The sequence below is a fragment of the Dipteris shenzhenensis genome, chromosome 14 (genome assembly GCF_047967505.1).
Source record: "Dipteris shenzhenensis isolate YYH24624 ecotype China chromosome 14, Dip_SZ_1.0, whole genome shotgun sequence".
NCBI classification, from domain to species: Eukaryota; Viridiplantae; Streptophyta; class Polypodiopsida; order Gleicheniales; family Dipteridaceae; genus Dipteris; species Dipteris shenzhenensis.
This window is the reverse complement of record NC_141609.1, coordinates 9,271,146-9,296,983: the sequence shown is the minus strand read 5'-3', so window position 1 is coordinate 9,296,983 and position 25,838 is coordinate 9,271,146. Positions and strand designations below refer to the sequence as shown.

General features: G+C 44.4%; 1 protein-coding gene across 1 annotated transcript in view; it reads right to left on the bottom strand.

Annotated features, from left to right (window-relative positions):
• LOC147894165 (Tetratricopeptide repeat (TPR)-like superfamily protein) overlaps positions 1-25,838 on the bottom strand; it is a 128,948-nt gene that overhangs the window by 76,730 nt on the left and 26,380 nt on the right. Inside the window, exons 10-13 of the mRNA XM_087384464.1 lie at positions 24,498-24,581; positions 24,339-24,389; positions 24,160-24,255; positions 23,931-24,071 (exon numbers count right to left, since the gene is read on the bottom strand). Of these exons, the coding sequence (XP_087240590.1) occupies positions 23,931-24,071; positions 24,160-24,255; positions 24,339-24,389; positions 24,498-24,581 (372 nt within the window). The remainder of the gene's footprint in view (positions 1-23,930; positions 24,072-24,159; positions 24,256-24,338; positions 24,390-24,497; positions 24,582-25,838) is intronic.

Below are 25,838 nucleotides of genomic sequence, written 5' to 3'. Positions count from 1 at the left end.
AGTCAATCGTGCTGGTGTTCCTGGGGCTGGTTTCTTCGCTTATGTCATGCCCTGGGATCCACTTTTCGATCCTTCTACTACCCTTCTAACTCACTCTCCGGTTTGGATTACTCTCAGAGCGCTATCTGTGCCTCTTCTTCAGCATCTTCCAACTCTTTCAGCTTTTTTGGGAAGGCCTCTTCATGTTCCGAGACAGGAGTTCTTGCAAGCCTCCCGTGATGCTCTCCTTTGCGTTTTGTGGGATATGACGCAGCCCGTTTGGGATTTGCCCATCCGATGCGCATCAATCTGCATCTTGCATCTTTTCCCACTGCATGTTATCAATGCCAACAGGTTGGTGATTTTACACGTGATTGCCCTTCTACATCCAGGCCCATTCCTCCTGCTCCTCCTTCAGCTGTCAAGGTTACTCTCCCTTCTCCTCCGGTTTCTGCTATGGCTTCTTTGGAGAAGCCTTCTACTGCTCTGAAGCACTACTGGAGGAAGGTAGATAAATCACAGGCAAATCTTCCTCTTGCTGAAGAAGCTCAGGATTGCACCCCTGTTGAGCACCATTGAAGATGCTAAACGAAGAGAGAGAGAATGTGTGCAGTACAGGACGAGTCGAAGAAGAAGTCACGTCAACTTAGATTGATAGATAAGGTTCCTAAACACAAGTACAAAGTACTTGTATCTAGGCCTAGGACTAAGTGTCCTAGGTGTCACATAGGACTAAGTGTCCTATGTGGCATAGAAGGCACTAACACAATAAGTGCCTACACTTATGCCTACAAGGCACATACCATGGCCTATAGGGCATCACTAGAACCACCAAAAGATGGCCTACAAACCCCCCTCCATGGGATGGGCTGAAGTACTCTGGAAACGTCTCAGAATACCTGGTAGTTTCTGGTCATGGTGGCACATGTTCATCCAAAAGGATATAGCCACCTATGAATGTACAAGGAATGTCAGATCATGTAACAAAGGGAACCAAGTGTAAAGCCTATCGGAAGACTTCGAACTTGGGATGAGGAAGTGCCTTTGTAAACATATCTGCGATGTTGTCCTCTGTGGGAACATAGGACAATTCTATGTCGCTTGCTGACAACCGCTCCCGAACATAATGACAGTGAACTTCAATATGCTTGGTACGCGCATGAAACACTGGGTTACGCGCAATGGCCAAAGCACTCTGGCTGTCAGTGTAGACAATAGTGGAGGATGTCTGGCAAATACCAAGATCTGTAAGTAACTGTCGAAGCCAAACACACTCTACTGTAGCGATGAAGGCTGCCCTGTACTCAGCCTCACAACTAGACGTGGCAACTGTCGGTTGCTTCTTGCTGAGCCAAGAAATACATAATTGCCAAGCAAAAAAGAATTGCCAGTATGTGACACTCTGGTGTCGGAACATCCTGCCCAGTCACTATCCGTGTAAGCATGCATGGTAAGTGAACCCTGATCACCATAGAAGAGGGCTAAATCCTAAGTGCCTCTCAGATATCTGAAGACTCTCTTCACTGCCTGCCAATGCTATGAACTGGGCATGTGCATGAATCTGCTGAGCTGAGATACTGCATACTCTGCAAGTCAGGTCTAGTGTGACATAAATAAATAAGGCATCCAACAGCCTGCTGATAAAGAGTGATATCACATGGTGGGCTCCCATCATGAGCTAAGAATTTGAAGCCAGGGTCCACTGGAGTAGAGATTGGCTTGCAATCCTCAAACTGAAAACGATCAAGGAGCTGTCCAATATACTTGGACTGAGACATCATGATACCCCCCTCAACATGAGCAAACTGAATGCCCAAATAATAATGGAGCTGTCCCATGTCTGACATGTCAAAAATCTGCTGCAAAACAGCCTTGAAAGCTGCGATTTGCTGAGTATCTGGGCCCGTGATAACCATATAATCCACATATAAAATCAGCACTAAAAAATCAGATCCACTCCCACGGAAATAAAGAGTTCTACGGGACTATTCTGAAAACCAAGGGATAGTAAGTGTGCATGAATTTTGGCATACCATGCCCTGGGTGCCTGCTTCAAACCATAAAGGGCTTTTCTAAGCCGGCATACCTTATTTTCAGAATTAACAACCTCAAAACCAGGAGGTTGTGTGACATAGACTTCTTCCTGCAGATCCCCATGAAGAAAGGCAGTCTTGATGTGAAGTTGGTGCACTTGCCAATGATGATGGGCTGCAATGGCAATGACACATCGAATGGTAGTAATCCTGGATGTGGGAGCAAACGTCTCCTCAAAGTCAATGCCTTGTTGTTGGGCATACCCTTTTGCAACAAGACGAGCTTTGTATCGATCTATGCTGCCATCAGATTTCCTTTTTAATTTGTAGACCCATCGCGTTCCAATGGCATGCTTGCCAGGTGGGAGATCTACTAATTCCCAAGTGTCATTTTTTGCAATAGATTGTAACTCAGCTTTCATTGGATCCATCCACTCTTTGCTGTCGAAAGCATCTTTATGCCACAAAGGCTCTTCATTGCAAGCTGTAGCAAGGAGTGCAAACTCAAGAAAGTGAACACGCTGTCTATTCCCTGATCTTGTCCGTGCAGCAAAAGGCTGATCTTGTTTGCTTCCCTCAATGTATCAAGAAGCCATCTCGGAACTTGCCTTTGCTGTCTATTAACAGCTCTTTCTTCAATGACTGCATCATGAGTAATGGGATCATTTTGTGCCGGAAGAGAAACCTGCAAATCAGCATGAGGTTGAGGCTGATTATTGCTTTGTGGAGGGCCTGCAGGAGGCGCATGTTGCTGCTCAAAATCCTCTTCTGATGATGGTAGAGGTAACCAAGATTCAAAGGCATCAAACATGTCAATATCTGGCTTTGCTTTGCAGTCCACAAGAGGAGAAGCTGAATGTTCAGCAAAGATCACATCTCTACTGACAATAATCTTCCCAGTATTTGGTTGATATAACCGATACCCTCTGCTCTCCTGGCTGTAACCAATGAATATGCATTTGATTGCCTTGTCATCAAGCTTATGTCTCAGCTGAGATGGTACATGAACATATGCAAGAGACCCAAAAACTTTCATGTGTGAAAGTGAAGGCTTCCTGCCTTTCCATGCTTCATAAGGTGTAATAGTCTTTAATGCCCGTGTAGGTGATCTATTCAGCACATAGTTGGCACACATTACTGCATCAAGCCAAAATTTATTGGGCAAAGACTTGGCCTTAAGCATGCATCTAGCCATCTCCATTGTGGACCTGTTTTTCCTTTCAGAAACAGGATTCTGCTGAGGAATGTAAGGAGTAGTGCATGAGTGAATAATGCCCCGTGAGGAAAGAAATGCATCAAACTCCTTTGACATATACTCACCCCCCCTATCTGTGTTGAGGGTGACAAGCTTGCATCCTGATTCATTCTCAACCATATTCAGCCATCTCTGAAAGCATAAGAAAACTTCAGATTTTGCCTTTAAAGGATATACCCAGCAATACCTTGTGAAATCATCAATGAGAGTCATGAAATACTTGTATCCTCCAATGGCATTTGTCCTCATTGGGCCACAGACATCACTGTGCACTAGCTGCAATTTCCTTTGTGAGAGTTTTGGACAATTCTTTTGAAAAAGAAATCGATGCATCTTACCCAAAAGACAACCCTCACACACATGTTTAGAAACTGTGTGAGTCTGAGGTACATCATTTGCCATCTGCTGTGAATGTAGCTTTGCAAGAGCTCTATAATTGAGAGCAAGCTGTGAATCTGAAATAGCCAATGCTTCGGTAGAAAGTGCAGCTGCATGATGATCAAGGTGATAAAGTCCTTTTTGCAAAGTGCCAGTGAGAACTATGGCATTGTCATCACGAAGATCATATACTAGGCATCTGTAGCCATCAAAAATTACTCTGAAACCTGAAGTAGCAATTGCTGAAATTGAAATCAAGTTGACTTCAATTCCAGGCACAAAAAGAACATTTGTCAGAGTGACAGGATGGCTGGAAATGGATGTGAGCTGCACATCTCCAACTCCTTTTACAGCATATGAAGCATTATTGGCACATGTAACAGTCCCCCCTCGAGGTGCATCAGCTAAAGAATGAAACAACTATCTGCAAGATGTGACATGCTTGGAAGCACCACTATCAAAGTACCAGCACTGAGCATCATTAGCAGTAAAAAGTGCATCAGCTTTGGAGGGATCAAATGAGCAATGGACAGCCCATGCCCAATCATCCTGAAGAGCATGTGCATGTGAAGCATCTGCTGGCTCATGGGATTCAATGGCATGTGAGGCATTAACTGTCAATCCTGCTTTCTTTTTCTCCGAAGCAATGCGCTTCCTGCATTCTGAAATGTCATGTCCAGGCTTGCGACAATAGTTGCATCTTTTCTTCTTTCCTTTATCTGCTGTATTTTTAGATGCATGGGAGGAATTACAGCTGCTATGTGTAGAGGAATTGCAGCTGCTATGCCCAGATTTTGGCTTGTTCATAGGCTTGGAAGCCTTGCCTCTTCATGTTTGCTGTGAAGCAAATGCATGATCAGGAATAATGGCTTGTCTGTTAGGTCTACTTTGCTCTTCCTGCAAATGCAAAGTAACAAGCTGATCAAAAGAATAGTGGTCTGGATTACCCATGGCCACTAATCGAAGGGTTGTAGCAAACCCTTGATATGTATCTGGTAGTCCATTCAATGTAGTACTGACAAGCTGTGAATTTGGCACCACTTCATTAATGTTGGCAAGCTGTTCCATGAGGTCCTTGACCTTTGTCAAATATGCATCCATTGACTCACCTTCATTCATATTGACTTCCTATAATTGCCTTCTCAAACATGCAACACGAGCTTCATTGTGAATCTGATATAGAGAAGCCAATTTATCCCAAGCATCCTTTGCTGTCCTGCAAGAACGGATGTGTGGAATAATGATTCTCTTGCATGATAAAGCAATGCATGAATGTGCATTTGCATCTCTTGCATCCCATCTAGACTGTTCTTGAGTTGGAAGAGCAGCAGCAGGAGTGCTAGAGGAAGAGGCATCAGGAGAAGTACCACCTGCAGAAGGTGCAGCAGTAGAAACAACCACTGAAGGATTGGCTGGCCTCAGATCCGCCCCAGAAACAATATTCCACAAATGCTTTGCAACAAGAATATGTTTCATGAGATAGGACCACATCGGATAGTTGGTGCCATCCAACTTATCATCTTCACGAAGAACTCCAAATAAATCTTGATTGTTCCCAGCCATAGCAACTGTGATAACTTGTAAAAGACCTGAAAACCCCAAAGCCTCAAGGCTATCACTGCAATAAGCTGGCTGTCCCAAAAATGACAGCAAATATCTGCAAATTTCTGACCCAAATCAAAGGGCAAATGCAGATCTGACCCAAATGTGACTGTGGCAGGCAATGTTCACTGCAAAAACAGCAAATTTGGCAAAAGCCCCAAATTTATTGAGGGCAAATAGGCCAAAAAGAGGGCAAATTCAGAAAAGCCCCAAATTTTGCTGAAATTTTGCAAATGTGACCCAATGTATGCAAATCTGACTCAATGTCCTGCAAATGTAACTGAATGTCCTGCAATCTGACCCAATGTACTGCAATCTGATGCAAAAACAGCAAATTTGGCAAAAGCCCCAAGTTTATTTAGGGCAAATAGGCGAAAAAGAGGGCAAATGTGGGAAAGCCCCAAATTTTGCTGGAATCTCGCAAATGTGACCCAATGTCCTGCAAATCTTAGCTGTACAAGCAGCTCAAGTACAACGTACAGCTGTACTGTCAGCTTAAGTACTGCTGTACGGTTGTACGGACGTACGGTGTACTACTGAAGGTGCGACCCTGTACGGTGGCTGTACTGTGTACCACTGAAGGTACGAGTACGACGAATGTACGGCGCAAAGTACAAGCAGAGTACGAGTACGGTAGATGTATGGAGCAGAGTACGGGTACGGCAATTGTACGGAGCAAAGTACGGGTACGACGAATGTACGGCGCGAGTGCAGTTGACGACTCGCTGAAGGTACGGCGTACGGCGTATAGCGACGATGCAGAAGGTACAAGTGATGCAAGTCTGCTCACGTATGGACTATGGCAGTACGGTACGACGATGCACAGTACGGTGACGCGCAGTTGTACAGCGACGGCAATGTACTTGTTCGCGTACTGGCTGTACGGCTAAGGTACTGTATGCAGTACGGAACAGGTGACCTCGAAAAAACTGCAGGTGCTGAAGATATGTCGACCAGCAGGGCAGCAGACTTCCCAAAGAGCAATGGAGGACTCGGGGGCTGAGTAGAGCTGGAAGACAAGATCAAAACCTGCTCTGATACCACTGAAGATGCTAAACGAAGAGAGAGAGAGAGAGTGTGTGCAGTATAGGACGAGTCGAAGAAGAAGTCACGTCAACTTAGATTGATAGATAAGGTTCCTAAACACAAGTACAAAGTACTTGTATCTAGGCCTAGGACTAAGTGTCCTAGGTGTCACATAGGACTAAGTGTCCTATGTGGCATAGAAGGCACTAACACAATAAGTGCCTACACTTATGCCTACAAGGCACATACCATGGCCTATAGGGCATCACTAGAACCACCAAAAGATGGCCTACAACCATCAGTCTCCTTCTACTCAGGATATGGATATACCCCTTGCAGAGGGGATTTTACAGGATGATATGCATGCTCTCTCTTAGGATGCTGCCCCTGCTCTTACTCAGGATGATCCTCAGAATGAAGCTCAAATGCTAAGTCCTGTTTATCAAATGCAGCTTTTTCGTCGGATGTTGATTTAGCCTCTTTGCCTTTGATGCCTATGCCAGAGTTTTCTTCTGTCCGGGATGCAAGAGTACCTTTTTTACTGGAATCTTTTCATCCCATGTTACAACAGGCTTTTGACCCTGTGATTCACAAATTTCGGGTACCAGCCTATATCAAGAAGAATCACAAGGGCAAAAAATAGCTTGTTTTTATTGATGGTGTGGTTTCATCACTACATCAATTTTTACAGAGCAACAATTTGAAGCTGGAGGATGCTGTGTTTGATCCTCCTCCAGCTTGATATGTAACTTTTTACTTGGCTGCCTCATGACTTTTGCTCTGAGGTTTTACTTGTAAATTTTTTCCTTGTACTTATTGGTGGGTTTTTACCTCTTTTAAGGTTTCCCACACAAAAATATAAGATTTCACTATAAAAAAAATTTTTAAAAAAAGTGGGTGTGTGTGTGTTTGTCCGTGTGTGAACCCAGTGGTGTGTGTGTGAGGTGGTGGTGTGTGGTGTTCAGAAGTGTGTGTGTGTGTGTGAGAGAGAGAGAGAGAGAGGACCTGCAGCCCTTGCTCCAGCCCTCCTATCAGCTCCATAGCCTCTTCAGATAAGCCCGTCTGCTTCAGCTACCTGCTGCTCATAATCAGCGTCCAAAAACCAGCTCTCTGGAGTCGTAAATCCCTGCCGTACAGTCCCGCCATAGGTCCGTACAATTCCATACAGGTGTACGGACCTGTACAGCCTTTCCCGCCCTGTTCAGGTTGCTGCTGCCGGCTGATTCCCTGCTCCTAGGTTGCTGTTGTACCAGGTTTAGCTCACGGGCTGCTTCTACACGCTGGTTCTGAGGGCTCGCTCTTCCGAACAATCTAGAGACATGACACATTCCAGACTTCTTTGGATTAAGGATCAACAGACCTCTAGCAGTCCACTGTCCAAGCCAATTCCTGGCTTCAAGATGCATCCGATCCCAGCACTCACTAGGACCTAACTACCAAGGCAAGGCTGAGGCCTTCATCACTGTTTGTGTCCAACTATGAGTAGCAATGCATTCCACAGATCCCAGAAATGGTCAAGTGACCACAATGCGAGAATGAAATCACAACACGGCCCCTATGGCACCAGTCTAGGCACACCCTCTGTGACTGGGTGTCTATCAAGCCTGAGTGGCCAGGGGAGAAACTTTGAACAACCATCCATGGTGGGATTGCAATGAACCTTTGGAGATCCAGGTTCAGAGCCGACCCTACTTGCCCTCGTTGCCTCTCTGCTTCGGAGACTATTCAGCATTGTTTATGGGATTGTAGACAGGCGAGGATGATTTGGATGGGGGTAGCCAGGATTTTCAGTCACTTTGCCCACTCCCCATTCTTTATGACATGGGACTCAGTGGCTTGGCTTTCTCTTACAAGGCCTCAAGTATTCTATGAGAGACTTGACTCCTCTCGGGCCATTTTGGTTCGATGTCATCAGATTGAGTCATGTTCGTTGGATGTGGTACCACACCTTCCTTTTACAGATGTACATGCCTCTGTGGATACTTCTTGGGAGATTTTAGCGAGCATAGCATTCTGGCATATCTGGAGAGCCAAATGCACAGAGGCTATGGACTTCTGAAACTTTCTGATCTCCCGTAGGGCCACTGTCCCTGGCTTGAATCTGTGCCGCCTCACTGGAGGAGGGCCTCCTTGCCCTCGATGCGGAGGACCTCTTCCTGGATGTTGAGGGCCTCTTTGACCTGCACTTGGAGCTCGGGCACCTCTCCCCCGGTTCCTGGGTCTTGTGTACTCTTCCCATCGCCAGAACCTCTCTTTTTTCTCTAATTTATAGTTCATCTTGGAACTTTTCCTGGTTTTTTCTCTTTTCCTTCTCCAGAACTTGTATTTTCTTCTCTCTAAATCCTTAAATATCTCTTCCTTCTTCTCCTTGCAAATACACTATTTCCCTCTTCTTTTGTGGGCTGTATTTAGGGACTGTTTTTTCTCTTTTATCACTTTACAGGTACCCTCTTTTTAGGTTCCATCTTCTTCAGAAGACATGGCTGAATACTCTTATGAAAAAACTTTTCAAAAGGATCAATCGGTTCAATACAAAAAGCAAAAGCAGGCTGAGGGTCAACATGAACCCGTGCATGATTCTATTGAAGCACAACTGGTTTATGATGTCATGCACAAAGGATTTGCAGACACAAGGAAAGAGTGGAAAGACTCAGTTCCATCGGTTGGTCTTATGGTTGAAGTGGATGAGATTGTGGATCCAGTTAGAGAATATGCCAAAAATGCAGTTATTTTATTTTTCCCAAGTCATATGCCACCTACTGCAGAGGTAGGCAACAAGTTGACCCACACACTGGCTGGCTCGTTTGTTCATAAGGTACATTATGCAGCTAGAGGCTTTTTTGAGGTCATTATGGTAGATGACATTCACAAGCAAATGCTTTTGGAACATTCGCCACTCTTTTTTGGGCAGCAAATGGTGCACGTTTTGCCATGGTCCCCCACAAGGGATTATCAGGTTCCGATTCGACACCGATGTCCGGTCTGGGTTAAAGTTGTAGACTTCCCGCAATGCATGGCTTCACTCTTGCCTAAAATTGCAGCAACTTTAGGCAAAGTGGTTTGCCCACCGCGGCCTAACGGCAACTCTAATAGATTTTGCATTCTTTGGGATACTAATAATCCCACACCGGAGTCTTATTCAGTCACGGTGAACAATGTCGACATGGGAAGTGCACTTTATAAATTGAAATGGGGACTATTTGCAGGGGCTTGCTTTGAATGTAAAAAATTTGGGCACATGGCTTCGCAGTGTCCAATGAGTTAGCATAAAATGCCTCCTGCTACTTTGCCTGCTCAGATGCCCAATAAAGATGCTCCTACCTCTATTGAGAATAAAAATAAAGGTAATAGACAGTTTCTTGTGAATCAGGATAAAGGCAAAGCCCTAGGGCTTCTTCCCCTTTGCTTCCTGCTATTCAACCCTCAGCAAAAGGACCAAAAACTCCAATTGATAGATGGCAAAGTCCAAGAAAAGTTATTTATGTTCAACGACCTCCACCCCCTCGCACTTGGAATGGTGCATCTTCTAGTGGAAACTCCCAGAGGTCAACTCACGAATTGGAATCACATGGGCTGTAATGACAGCTAGCAAAACCCTCTTCCCTGAAGAAGAGGTTGCTGCATTGCTATCCACTCCTCAGGCGGATGTTTCTTCCCATGGAAGAGGCCCTCACCCTGAGGTAGAAATGCAGGGTTGACATCCTGAAGGTTGCTGCTGTACATAACTGTTTTTTTCCTATAAATATCTGTAAATATGCTTGCTCATATCAAATGCCTTACCTTAAATGTTCAAGGGATGTGCGACAGTAGGAAATGGAAATCTGTGTGGCTGTATATCAATCAATTTCAGCCTGATATAGTGGCATTACAAGAACACAATCAACATGTCTATGCAGGAAAGACAGGTCATTACTGTGGCTATGATATCTCTTATGATGCGGAGCACTCTTTCTCAGGTGTAGTCATTCTGCTTAAGCATGAGCTTCAGCCAGTTATTGCTTTAAATGACAATCAAGGCAGATAGATTATTCTTCAATGCATCATTCAAGGCGAGGTGTTTGAATTTGCTTCTGTATATGCACCTCAATCTTCTCGAGATAGAAGTGCAATCTGGGATGCCATGCAACGATATCCATGGAGATATCATGCATTTATATGTGTCTTATCTAGGCATATAGATATATAGAAGCATAGACATAGGCATATAGAAATATAGAAGCATAGGCATATAGAAATATAAGCATAATAGGCATAAATCATATAGACATAAACTTAAAGAATAGGCATAAAGCATAAAGAAGACATTCATAAATATTTAAAGAATAGATCCATAAAGCATAAAGCATATAGAAACATAAGCATAATTTCCATAGAAGCGTAGGCATATAGGCATTCACATAGGCATATGGATATATGCAAGCATAGACATAGGCTTACATAAACATAGATGCATAGACATAGGCATTCACTTCGACATACGCATTCACATAAAGCACAAAGCATAGACATAGGCATAAACATCAAGCATTCACATAAACCATAAAGCAATAATGCTCCGCAACAAGGTGATAATACATCAGGAAATACTCATATGTTAACCTCTGAAAGGCATGCATGGTCTCAATTACTGATTCATCTTGATTTGGTTGATCTTTGGAAGGAATTGCAGCCTTTGTCACCTGGATACACTTTTCAACATAATGCCCTTTCTTCTTATTAGGCACGTCTGGATCGCTGGTATAGTGTAGCTCCACAACAAAATGATGCTTTTACATGCAAAATGTGGGTTGACTATGCCTTTGTGCATTCATATCATGCACCGTTATGGTTGAGGCTATCTTTTCATGATATGCCAGATGATAGATTGCCTCAAAGGCGACATCTGATTGTGAACAATAGCTATTTGCAGCATGTTGATTTCAAGGCAATGGTTACTAAAGCCTATCAATCTCTGTCTTCTCAGAGCCCCTTTGATATTGATAATGCATGGGATTCTTTTGTTTTCAAAATGCAAGTTGTGATTAGAGGTTACGGCAAGTCCTTTATGAAGACTCTGAGGGAAACTATTGCTCACGCTAAATTGACTTGCCAAGACCTCACTGAACTCAATCACTTTCGTCCTTTGTCCTTGCATGAGCCAACAATACTATGCCAGGCTAAACATTGTCTCCAAATCAATGATCACATGAAACTTGCTAAATGGGAGACCAGAGCCAAACAAAGAGCTTTCACAGATAAAGGATGTTCTTCCAAATAATTTCTTAAAAGCTTGCATCAGAAGAGATTAAAAACAAACATTTGCATAGTGCTTATGCCTGATGGTTCATGGACTACATCACGGTCACAGCTTGCTTCTGTCTGTGTACATCATTTCTCTCAGCAGTTTGGTTATGCAGATCCTCCCTCGCAGCAAGTTTTGTCTGCAAGAAATTTACTTTTACAGCATGTTTCTCCTATTATCTCCACTACTTAAGCTTTAAAATTGGAGGAACCTTTTACTGAAAGGAAATTGTCAGATGCAATCAAATCCTGTGGTCGATAGAAATCTCCAGTATGGGATGGTCTTACAGTTGAGGTTTTTTTTTTTGATATTGGCCTCTTTTGAAGCATACTTTGCTGCAAATGGTGAATTCTGCTTGGCAAAATCAGAAAATGCCAGACACATGGAAGAGAGGTCTTGTTAAACTCCTTCCAAAAAAGCAAATCTGTGAATCTTTGGCTGATTGGAGACCTATCACGCTGATGCCAATCATTTATAAATTTACTATCAAAATGATTGTTGATCGAATAAAAGGCTATTTGCATGATGGGTTGCATCCTGCACAATATGGTTTTGTTCCTCGTAGGCATATCACAAACAACATTGCTAACGCCTATGTTGGAATAGAATATGCCAAATATATGCAGCAAGATATTTTGCTATTACAAGTTGATATTGCCAAAGCTTTTGATACTGCTCAGTGGGACTTTATTTCACAAACGATGCAGGCCTTGGGATTTGGCACAAAAGTGCAGGATCACCAAAGACTATGATTTCTGTCCATCCATAGAGTCCAAAGTGCCCAGTAGCACACCCAAACAAAAAATAAATCAAAACCCTGTCTAGCGGGATGAAAACCAAATAACCAGAAGAACCTACCAAAAGTAACAATAGGAAATCTCGCTCGAAGCTCCTGACGAATGAGAGCGAGGAAATCACAAGTATGTGGATAGTGCCAGAAAAGATGAGGCACAGATTCAGCAGGATGTAGACATCTGTGGCAAGCAGCCGGGCCAATATGTCTATGCGTAACTGCCCAGATGGAAAAATGTCAAGTAGGACTCCCCAAAGGAAAAGTTGTTACCGAAGAGGGACTTTATAATGCCAAAGGAGACGCAGCCGCTTTCTCCACCACTTTGATGGGCAATCCATATGCCAAACAGAATTGGCTCTGTCAGAAATCCAAGACGGAGGTAACAACACTTTATACAGAGAAGGCACTGTGATATGTGACAGTTCAAAGGACGGGTTGAAGAAGAGGAAGAATGAAGAGTCCAATCCTCAAGCCTATCCTGAAGTTCCAAACGAGGTACCGGCAAAATAGATTGAAGCATTTCTGAAATTTTGTGCCATAAAGGACAATAATGAGCTCCCAAACCATACTTGCTAGCAGCCGCAGAAAAAGATAAAAGAGTGCCATCATCCTGAAGTACATCCGCCACAGAAGTAATACCTTTAAAAGATATAAAATAAGAACGCCTGGATTCTTGTATAGCCAAAGGAGGGTGAAATACTTTGGACCAATAAATATTCTCAGCCCTCCAAGAATTTCCAAACAAAGAATCCCTACCATTTCATACCAAGTGGGATAAGATATACTTTCAATCAAGAAGCAAACGAGAGACAAAAGGGCAACCTTTGATCTTGCCTTGAATAGAGCCAAATGGAAAATCCCACTGTGTAGGCTGCCAATGCCCAAAAGCAGAAGTATCAATCTGCAACAAAAGAGAGCGGATCATGTAAGCCCAAGGCTGATCCCCTTGCATAAACTGCAACATTATTTTTCCCCTGTGAGCAATTATACGCATTTGAATATTGAGTATGTTCAAACCCCCGTGCATCTTTGGAGAACAGAAAGTAAGAAAGAAAGAAAGAAAGTTTATTAAAGTCTTCGGAAGACCGATGGGTCTATGAGACTGTGAAAATCTTGATACAACGAGCTGTGGTAGTGGAGCTACTAAACGAGCGTCCATACCAATGCAAAATGCAAAATGCCAAAAATGCAGAATGGCAGTACTAAGTCCTAAGTACAACATAGTGATGTCGGTGGTCGACTATATATCAATCTTAGCATCATCATCAACATCATCATCATCCCCAGCAACAGCAAGATATCAGGATGGATGAGGCAGTGGAGGCATGAAGTCGGCAATAGAGTGTTGTTGGCCACTCAGAGGTGCGGTCCTGGCACGTCTCTTGGTCGTAGCTCTATGTCTAACCAAGGCTATTGTGACCCCCGTCGGTCGGGCTCTACTCTAAACAAGGAGGAGATGTCTCCAAGTGTGATCTGTGTGTCGACCCTCTGTCTGAGCTGTCGGGTCACAGGTTCCGGGTCACGGTCATGTCAAGGCCTCGTCTTGTTGGGGTCCATGTGATCTAGCTGAAAGAACTCCGTGATAGAGCTCTGAGAGGGATCAACCGAGGAAGAAGTCTGCTCCTGTCTCCGTGCTCCGAGTATCCTCTCGCAGTGTCTAAGTGCCTCATGAATGAAACCTGCCAAACACCGCTGGTCTGGGTAGGAGAGAAAATGGGCTAAAATACCATAACTATCTCTGAAGAGGCAGTGGAAACGTCCTCGGATCTCATAGTACACAGGACACCTGAAGATGAAATGCTCCTTTGTCTCAATTTCCTGCATGTCACATAGTGTGCATATGCGCCGTTCCCTGGGTAGTCGCTCTGCTCTGCCGCTCTCAATGCGAAGTCTGTGTGAAGAGACCCGGAACTGCCCAAGAGAAATCCTCATCGAGTGGGGTAGGTGAATCTGTGTGTATCCTGGTGGGTCAATGAAACCCTCCACTGTGATATGTAAGAAGTGATCTCTGTAGAAGCTAAGCTTCACAGGAAGTTCACTCGGTTCCAACCAGGTCCGAAAAGTGTGTAGCTGTAGTAGATCCTCACGAATAACCTGGTTGACCTCGTGTGATAAGAGGGGAGAGAATGGAGCATCCATGCTATACTGGAAGGGAGGTAGTCTATCCATGTGGAGCCCCAGTCGCTCAAACCATCTCTTTGTACGTGCATACCAGCACCTCTGATCTCCTCCTGCTGCAAGTGTCATAGAAGAGGATAAAGCTATCCATGGTAGCCTGCTACGCCCCAAGGTATAATCCCCATATTCCCTAACTCGGTATTCCCAAACTCGGTACAGATATGTGATGACCTGAAATGCAGCATCTAGCTGTAAAGGGGTGACCCAAACTCAGCCTGAATGATCTGGTGAGGAACGGATGACTTACCACGAATCATCCGTGATAGCATGAGAACCTGTAGCCGCTCCACACGGGCCCACTCTGTATCCGACAAGTCTGGCCCCCAACAAGGACTGCCGTACATCCCCGCTGGGCGAGCCAAGGAGTCAAAAAGCAACCCCTTGGTGCGTGGATCATGAAAGTGTGAGCGGAGCACTGCCTCTCTAGCCTAGCCAATTAGACATACCCTCTACTCAAGCGTGCCTACATCGCGGGTCTCATAGTGAAGCTCGGTCCGGAGAAGATAACCCCAAGATAAGTGTATGATGAAACTATCTCAACAGATGACCCCGCAAATGTGAACTGCTCCTGACGCATGATGGCTCGAGATGTATTGAAGATCATGACCTTGGTTTTACCCAAGTTGACCTTCAAATCATGAGACTCACAAAAGGACTGTAGTGTGTCTAGGTGTCTCTGAAGCCCCTCTGCTGAGGAAGACAAGAGAGCCACGTCATCTACATAGAGCAAAATCTGGATCAGCGTGCCTGCAAGAGAGCAACCTATATCCCCCTGTGTCTGCATCACTGTCTCAAGCTCATCAATGTAGAGGCCAAACAAGGTAGGCGACAAAGGACACCCTTGTTTGACCCCCATGGTACTCATGATCTCGTCTGTCCACCCGGATCCTACCCGAACTCTGCCAGAAACTCTCTCGTAAAGTGCCATGACAGCCCATATGATCTCCTGGTCATAACCCAAGTCCTGTAGGCACTGTATGAGGTGGGCTCTCGGGACTGTGTCAAATGCCTTGCAAAAATCCACAAAGCAACAATAAACCCTCTGCTTCCGTGATCTCGCCTCCTCGATGATACATCTGAGCGTCAGAATGTGGTCCATGGTTCCATGATCACGCCGGTCCGGCCTGTCCTGCTGCTCTGAGTCCTCGACACTCTGCAAGTCTGCTAACCTCGGAGTCAAGTACTGATGCATAAATCTTGGACATGACATGTCCAATCATAATGGTCATGTAGTTCTCCGAGCTCATGGGATCCCCTGCCTTGTGGATGGGTGAGATAGTGTTAATGGTCAGGTGCTGTGCGAAGGGAGGTGGAGATGCGAAAGAAAAGGTATGTGTAATCAGCCCCTGGGGGGAGAGGTGCTACAGTGAAGTCAGTAATGCGAGATGTGAAGACAGGGGATCCCATGATGTAATCAACAACACTGGAGCCCCTCCCATGTGGAAAGCATGTGAAACCACCTGAAGCGGGCCATCTGTCAAGACCATTATAGCTAATGAGATCATGTATTCTGCCCAGGTCTAATAGGGCCTGCCCATAGGATGAAAGTGGACCTCGCCTGTCAACCGAAACCCGTAGCATACCTGCCTCCTCAAGGTCAACATCTGCTAGTAGAGTGGAATCATCTCTGAAATCAAGAAGTGGTACCTGACGGGTCCTTGCCCTCGCGTTGAAGTCCCCCACTAGAAGGACTTCTCCGCGGCTAGAAAAGTCAACGATGGACTGATAAAAGGCATCAAATGGGGATGTCTCATCATCACCTCGAATATCTTTGGCAAAGTGGGAGGTCTCCGGGGGGAAGTAGCAAACTACGACAAACAGATCCTGGCTATCCATGTGTCGTATTCGGATCCAAAGAAATCTAGAATGTGTATCTCTCTACTCTACTGAAATGATCCCCCGAAGTGTGGATCTAAAAAAGACTGCAACTCCACCTGAACCTCGAACTCCTCCTGTACCCCTCGTCTCATCTCTGTAGGCAGACTCCCATGTATATCCGCTGACTATTGGGAGAGGGCGCTCTGGACTCTGATGTGTCCCTGTATAGAAGACTATGTCGTGGCCTGTATAGGATTTCGAGAAGTTCCCTATTTCTGACCATAAGGTATCATTACAGTTCCAAATGGTGCAGGACAGGATCTCGGATATCTGAGTCTCATAGGCCCCGCTTCCCTATGTAGGGGAGGGGACAGGTGTCCTACGGGGGCCTGTAAGAAGTCGTCCCTCTCGTACCATTGCCCACTTTCCCTCCTTTCGGGCCTGATCCCACTGCTGAAGCAAAGAGCGCCTCTCCTCAACCTGTAGAGGTGTGAGATCCTCATCCATAGAGATCGCTGGCTGATCTCGAACGACTAACCTGCGTCGTAGAGCTGAAAGTCGTGCCTGAGTGTCATGAAATCGTATGATCAGGGATTGCTCTCGGTTGGGATCTCTCCCCACCCGCCATGCCCTGTCTATCCTGTGCTCAGCCACACCCAAGGTAGCGGTCACGAACGCAGTCGCATCTACCATCGGTGTAGCCTCAGTGCGTGGGATCCCGCGTACTCTGATGTTGAGAGCCTTACTGGCTCTCTCCTGCTGCTCCATGAGGGTAGCCGAAACAGTGACCCTTGCGGGTTCCCATTTGGCCACCTCAACCCATCTGGAAGTCTCCTCAATAGCAGATTGCATGCTCGCAATATGTGCCTCGACCACCGGGGTACTCCCTGGGACAGTGTGTATGGCTGTGACCTCCTGTCGGAGCTACATGATATCCTGTCTGAGTCCCTGAATAAGACCCCGTTGGCTCCTTGACACATTAAAAGACAACAAACAAGACACTCCTCTGCCAGCCCGTACGAGAGCAGCTGTCCGGAAAGAGCATGCTAGTTTTGTTGCTTATGCTTTGGTTGCTACAGCATGCAATCAGGAACCCTTTTGTCATCAAGATGCCTTTTAGAATGATTGTTGGATGAAGACCATGCAAGCTGAATTGGATTTTATCCATCAGAATAACACTTGGGAGTTGTGTGATTTGCCTCCTGGCAAGAATGCCATTGGAACTAAGTGGGTTTACAAAATCAAATGGAAAGTTGTATGTTCAGCAACATGATATTGACTTTAAGGAGACTTTTGCTCCCACTTCCAAGATCACTACTATTCACATTGTTATTGCCTTTGCTGCCCACTTTGATTGGGAGATACATCAGCTTGATATCAAGATAGCTTTCCTTCATGGGCATTTGCAAGAAGAGGTCTATGTTTCCCAACCTCTTGGATTTGAGGTTGAAGGTTCTAAAAGCAAGATTTGCCGATTGAAAAAGACCCTCTATCGATTGAAGCAAGCACCTCGGGCTTGGTATTCAATTTGCTCACACTTGGCTTTCAGAACAGCCCTACAGAGACTACCCTTTACATCCGCAAGCGTGGGACAGATTTGCTGATTTTAGTCCTTTATGTGGATGATACGCTTGTGACTGGGACACATGCAGCAAATTGCAGATTTTAAACTTGATTTGCAGCAGACATTTGCTATGTCTAATCTTGGTCTTTTGCGGGCATCCAATCTGCTAACAGTGAGGGGGGCATTTTGATGTCACAATCCAAGTACATATCCAAGTACATTGGACAGCTTTTGCAACATTTTCAGCTTGAGTATTGCAAGCCAATATCCACACCATTAGAGCCTGGTTTTCACTTCTATTCTGAGGATTGCAGCAGTACATGTGATGTCACTCTCTACCAGCAATGAAGGGTCGATGGCAAAAGAGAGAGAGTACAGTTACGTTAGAGTCGCACTAGTCTTAGCCGTCACATCAAACTTGGATAATAAAAAAATAGAGAGTACAAGGTACTTGTACCTAGACCTAGGACTAAGTGTCCTAGCTGTCACATAGGACTAAGTGTCCTATGTGGCCTAAAAGGAACTAACACTACAAGTGCCTCTATTTATGCCTAGCACATACCATGGCCTATAGGGCATCACTAGAACCACCAAGAGATGGCCTACAAACCCCCTCCAAGGGATGGGCTGAAGTACTTTGGAAACGTCTCAGAATACCTGGTATTTTCTGGTCATGGTGGCACATGTTCATCCAAAAGGATATAGCCACCTATGAATGTACAAGGGATGTCACATCATGTAACAAAGGGAACCAAGTGAAAGCATAAGAAAACTTCAGATTTTGCCTTTAAAGGATATACCCAGCAATACCTTGTGAAATCATCAATGAGAGTCATGAAATACTTATACCCCCCAATGGCATTTGTCCTCATTGGGCCGTAGACATCACTGTGTACTAGCTGCAATTTCCTTTGTGAGAGTTTTGGACAATTCTTTTGAAAAGAAAACCGATGCGTCTTACCCAAAAGACAACTCTCACACACATGTTTGGAAACTGTGTGAGTTTGAGGTACATCATTTGCCATCTGCTATGAATGTAGCTTTGCAAGAGCTCTATAATTCAGATGACCCATTCTCTCATGCCAAAGATGAGTTTCAGCAAGCTGTGAATCTGAAATTGCAAATGCTTCAATAGAAAGTGCAGCTGAGTGATGATCAAGGTGGTAAAGCCCCTTTTGCAAAGTGCCAGTGAGAACTATGGCATTGTCATCACGAATATCATATACTAGGCATCTATAGCCATCAAAAATCACTCTGAAACCTCAAGCAGCAATTGCTGAAATTGAGATCAAGTTGACTTCGATTCCAAGCACAAAGTGAACATTTGTCAAAGTGACAGGATGGCTTGAAATGGATGTGAGCTGCACATCTCCAACTCCTTTTACAGCATATGAAGCATTATTAGCACATGTAACAGTCCCCCCTCGAGGTGCATCAGCTAAAGAATGAAACAACTGTCTGCAAGATGTGACATGCTTGGAAGCACCACTATCAAAGTACCAGGACTGAGCATCATCGGCAGTAAAGAATGCATCATCTTTGGAGGGATCAAATGAGCAATGGACAGCCCATGCCCAATCATCCTGAAGAGCATGTGCATGTGAAGCATCTTTTGTCTCATGAGATTCAATAGCATGTGAGGCATTAATTGTCAATCCTGCTTTCTTTTTCTCCAATTCTTCATTCTGAAATGTCATGTCTAGGCTTGCGACAATAGTTGCATCTTTTCTTCTTTGACTTATCTGCTGTATTTTTGGATGCATGGGAGGAATTGCAGCTGCTATGCGCAGATTTTGGCTTGCCCATAGGCTTGGAAGCCTTGCTTTTTCCTGTCTGCTGTGAAGCAAATGCATGATCAGGAATAATGGCTTGTCTATTGGCTCGACTTTGCTCTTCCTGCAAAAGCAAAGTAACTAGCTAATCAGTGTGGTACTCACAAGCTGTGAATTTGGCACCACCTCATCAATGTTGGCAAGTTGTTCCATAAGGTCCTTGACCTTTGTCAGGTATGCATCCATAGAGTCACCTTCATTCATACTGACTTCCTGTAATTGCCTTCTCAAATATGCAACACGTGCTTCATTGCGAATCTGATAGAGAGAAGCCAATTTGTCCCAAGCATCCTTTGCTGTCCTACAAGACTGGATGTGTGGAATAATGATTCTCTTGCATGATAAAGCAATACATGAATGTGCATTTGCATCTCTTGCATCCCATCTTGACTGTTCCTATGTTGGAAGAGCAGTAGCAGGAGCTAGAGGATGAGGCATCAGGAGTAGTACCCCCCACAGAGGGACCAGCAGTAGAGGCAATCAATGTGGCATTGGCTGGCCTCAGATCAACCCCAGAAACAATATTCCACAAATGCTTTGCAACAAGACTATGTTTCATGAGATAAGACCACATCGGATAGTTGGTGCCATCCAACTTATCATCTTCACGAAGAACACCAAATAGATCTTGATTGTTCCCAGCCATAGCAAATGTGATACCTTGAAAGAGACCTGAAAACCCAAAAGCCTCAAGGCTATCACTGCAAAAAGCTGGCTGTCCAAAAATGACAGCAAATATCTGCAAATTTCCGACCTAAATCAAAGGGCAAATGCAGATCTGACCCAAATGTGACTGTGGCAGGCAATGTTCACTGCAAAAACAGCAAATCTGGCAAAAGCCCCAAATTTAATGAGGGCAAATAGGCCAAAAAAAGGGCAAATGCAGAAAAGCCCCAAATTTTGCTGAAATTTTTGCAAATGTGACCCAATGTATGATAATCTGACTCAATGTCCTGCAAAAGTGACTCAATGTCCTACAATCTCGCCCAATGTACTGCAAACAAACAAGAGATTGCACACCAAACTCCAAAGCCCCAATGTTCTTGCAAGAAATTGCAACCAAAGAAGGTGAAAAGAACTGGAAGCCCCAAAAAAATACCAATGTCCTGAATATGACCTTGTACGTGCAAAACCTGTACGGAGATCTCGAAAGAAGTACTAGCCATACGGACAGCTCAAGTACAATGTACAATGATTGTACGGATCAAGTACACCGTACAATGTACGGTATACGGCTGAAATACGGAGTCCTGAAGTACGGAGGCTCCCACATGCAAGTACGACGTCTAGTACGGACAAGTACACAATGCAGGTACAAATCAGTTACTAGACCTTCCGTACGCCTATACGGAAGATGTACGGCGATGCAGGTACTGATGTACGGAACGCGTGTACTCTGTACGACAACACAAGTACAGACGTACGACGTAGGTGTGTTAACATGTACTGTGTACAAAATATACCACGCAACTACATACGGAGGTAAGCGCATATACGTACGGTGGCGTAGACTAAATGCAGGTACGTTGTACGATGGCACAGGTGCAACAATGTACGGCGAGTGTACAGGCAGCTGGTACGGACTATACGTAAAAGGTGCACAGGAAGAACATCTGGGCTCTGATACCACTGAAGGGTGGATGGCAAAAGAGAGAGAGTACAATTACGTTAGAGTCGCACTAGTCTTAGCCATCACATCAAACTTGGATAATAAAAAAATAGAGAGTACAAGGTACTTGTACCTAGACCTAGGACTAAGTGTCCTAGGTGTCACATAGGACTAAGTGTCCTATGTGGCCTAAAAAGCACTAACACTACAAGTGCCTCTCTTGGTTCAGCAAGAAGCAAAGTACAGTTGCTACTTCTAGCTGTGAAGCTGAGTACAGAACAGCTTTTACAGCTACAGTGGAGTGTGTTTGACTTCGGAAGCTACTTCCAAATCTTTGTGCATGTCAGACTGCTCCTACCGTCATTTTTACTGATAGTCAGATTGCTTTGGCTATTGCACTCTCACAAAGCATATTGAGGTTCACTATCACTATGTCAGAGAGCGATTATCAACAGGTGATATTGAGTTGTCTTATGTTCCCACTGAAGACAACTTGGCATATCTTTTTACGAAGGCTCTACCTCGACCTAAGTTTGAGTCTTTTCGGCAAGCTTTAAACTTATTACCTGATCTGTTGTACTCTGTACAGTCATAGGTTGCTATATCCCTACAGGACGAACATGTGCAACCATGACATTCAATATTTAGGTATCCTAAGCTATGTCCAGGATACTTCAGCCATGTCCATGGAGGGGGGTTTGTAGGCCATCCTATGGGCTATCCATAGATGCCACTTATTCCTTGGTATGTGCCTTGTAGGCCTAGTTATAGTCAGTTAGGACTATTGGTACAGTTAGTACATGTACCACCTAGGTCAGTTAGGACACTTAGTCCTGTTAGGGCAATTAGCCCTAGGGTTTTGTTATGTTGGCTCCCCCTTGAGACTTCACTCTCAGTTTTTGCAGCAATCTATTACAGCATCTCGTTTTTCTCCTTCTTGCTTCCATTTTTGAGCTTCCATTGCTTGTCATAGCCAACAGTTTTTTGAGTGTTTTTAGTTCTTTTGTACTAGCTGCTCTTTGCTGGGGCAGCGTTTACTACATTTAGTTGTCGGTATTTTGTTGTGAGTAGTAGCTGTCCCACTGTGGGACAGCTATGGGACAGCTATGAATATAAATGATTTCTTAATGAAAAAGTGTGTGTGTGTGTGTGTGTGTGTGTGTGTGTGTGTGTGTGTGTGTGTAGGGTCTTTTTAAGCAACACTGGCAGAAGGTCGTTATATCTCACGCTACTCTTCTTGCTGAGGAAGCTCAAGATCAGTCTATTATGGAGCATATTCAGCCTGCTTCTCTTCAAGCTATGGAGTTGCCTGTTGAAGAGGAGATTTTACAGGATGATGCACATGTTCTATCTCAGCATGACACCCGGGGTGATGCTGACATGATGGCTCATGATTTACCAATTGCAGCTCCTATATCAAAGTGTTTTGATGTTGATTATGTTCCTTTGCCTATGGTGAGTCCTGCTTCATCAGATGCAGCTCCTTCGTCGGATAATACAGATGTTGATCTAGCTCCTTTGCCTCTGATGCCTGTGCCAGAGTCTTCTTCTGTTCGGGATGCAGATGTGCCCTTTTCACTGGATTCTTTTCATCCCATGTTACAACAGGTTTTTGACCCTGTGATTCAGAAATTTCGGGTGCCGGCTTATATTAAGAAGAATCACAAGGGCAAAAAACAGGTGGTTTTTATTGACGGTGCAGTTTCTTCATTGCGTCTCTTTTTACAGAGCAACAATCCTGAACTGGAGGATGTTGTGTTTGATCCTCCTCCAGTTTGATCTTGTAACTTTTTACTTGGCTGCCTCATGACTTTTGCTTTGAGGCTTTAGTTGTGTAAATTTTTCCTTTGTACTTATTGGTGGGTTTTTACCTCTTTTTGGGGTTTCCCACACGGAAATATAAGATTTCACTAATAAAAAAAAGTGTGTAGGGTCTTTGGTGACCCCTCTCACTAAATATATGTTCTTCCGAGCATCTGTATGGCAATCATTCTATGATTGTCTACATGCACGGGATCTAGATTATTCTGCCTTCTTGTCATATAATGACATCTTCTGATGCTTGTAATTGCTTGTCCCTTCTTTTGGGACTGTTTCTTGTAATATAAGCTTAAAGGGATTTCACCCAAAAAATGTGTGTGTATGTGCGTGCGCGCACGCACTTAGAAATCTAAACTTCTTCCTCTCCATGAGAAAGCTTGGCATCGTCTATTATAGCTGGGGGACATTGTTCTACCCACGCAGCTTGTAAGCCATCTTGGTTACCCATTGGGGTGGACGATCGCTAGCTGTCAACAAAGGGATTGGGTTCTTAACATGCTCAAGAAAATTTGGGATAAACCATCGACCTTCATGACATGAATTGTAATAAGTAAACAAGGGACAACCAGAACACAAATCAAGTGCAACCCTGTTGAATGGTACGGAAGGGAAAACTCCAATGCAAGCATGCTAGGGTAAGGAGGCATGTCACACAAGCTGCACTTGCATGGCCATGTTTTATGCAAAAAAACATAACATTCAAGCCTCAAGAGGTGGCTAATTCCAAAAGCATGAGCTCATCAAAGAGACTGAAAATGCACCTCAAGAATTGCAGCACTCCAACCAATTGCACCCATAGACCTGCATTCCCGTGCTTGCCCAAGAAGAGCTGAAGCCAGCCCATAGTGGCCTGCAAGATGATCTGGTGCTTTTTCTAATGCAGCTTGAAACATATTAACAGCCTGTAATATAGCATTCATGTCAATCGTGTTAAAAGACTAAGCAACAATATCTCATTTAGTTCACAAAAACAATGATAGATTGGCAAACCTTTTTATACAAGCCAAGCGTCAAGAGAATATTGCCACTTTGCTGTAATGCATATATAGGAGAGCTATCCGGAATCGCAATAACTCGACCATATGCCTGGAGATAAAAGATGTCTTTAGTGAATCTGAACAGGTTCTTGATAAAAGGTGCTTCCTTCAGAATTGAACAAAATAACCCACCTTCAGTGAAGCCGTAAGCATTCCAAGTTGCTGGTATGCCAGACCCAATGCCTGCAAACCGAACAAAGACTAAAACTCGGTCTTGACACTATACACATTATAATCCAATCAGCTAGATTAAACTACCAATTAAGATTCTAATGCAGGGACAGTGCACACCTCCCACACTTCACCAAGGGTTGGATAACCTCTGATGGCATGTTGCAGGTTCCTCACAGCATCTGACCACTCCTTTCGACTAACCTGAATCATATCAGTATGATTGCAAATAAGTTTATCTCAAAGCACATAGATTCTACAGAAATGGTCCAAGTCCAACAGAACCGAGCAAATATGAACCAAACCTCCTCACACTCGTGTTGTGCCAGCTCCCTTTTCGCATTAAATATGGCACTAAAACTATCTTCTTATAATCTTCTTACTTTCACCTGAAGACCTTAAATATCATCTTTACGTATTTCTGATGTTCAGCTTGGAAATTTTTGAAATGAAGGCTACAATTTTTACATGATTGATCAAAACGCACTTCTACTAGGGCACAACCATCTATTATTAAGAGAAAGAAAGAAGAAAGAAAGAAAGTTTATTACAGTCTTCGGAAGACCGATGGGTCTATGAGACTGAAAAACCTGAGACAATAAATTGTGGTAGTGGAGCTACTAAACGAGCATCCACACCAATGCAGAATGCAAAAAATGCTAAATCCTACGTACAACACAGTCATATCTCGACTATATATATCAATCAATCTCAACATCAGCGTCGACATCATCATAACCATCATCATCATCATCAGCAACAGCAGGACATCAGGATGGATGAGGCTGTGGAGGTGGACGCATGAGGTCAGCAATAGAGCGTTGTCACCCCCCCAGGGTGCAGTCTTGGTACGTCTCCTAGTCGTAGCTCTGCGTCTAACCAGGGCCACTGTGACCCCCGTCGGTCGGGCTCCGACCCTAAACAAGGAGGGCATGTCCCCAAGTATGATCTATGTGTCAACCCTCTGTCTGAGCTGTCAAGTCATAGGCTCCGAGTCTGTCGAGGTCTCGCCTCGTGGGGGTCTATGTGATCTGGCTGAAAGAACTCCGTGATACACCTCTGAGAGGTATCAGTCCAGGGAGAATTCTAATCATGTCTCTGTGTTTGCAGTATCCTATCGCAGTGTCTGAGCACCTCATGAATGAAACCAGCCAAACATCGTTGGTCTGGGTAGGAGAGGAATGGGCCAAAACCCCATAACTATCTTTGAAGAGGCAGTAGAAACGCCCTTGGATTTCATAGTGAACAGGACATCTAAATACGAAATGCTCCTCTGTCTCAACCTCCTGTATGTCACAAAGTGTGCATATGAGCCTCTCCCTGTATAACCCCTCTGCTCTACCGCTCTCAATATGAAGTCTGTGTGAAAAGACCCGGAACTGCCCAAGAGAGATCCTCAGCAAGTAGGGTAGGTGAATCTGCATGTATCCTGGTGGATCAATGAAACCCTCCGCTGTGATA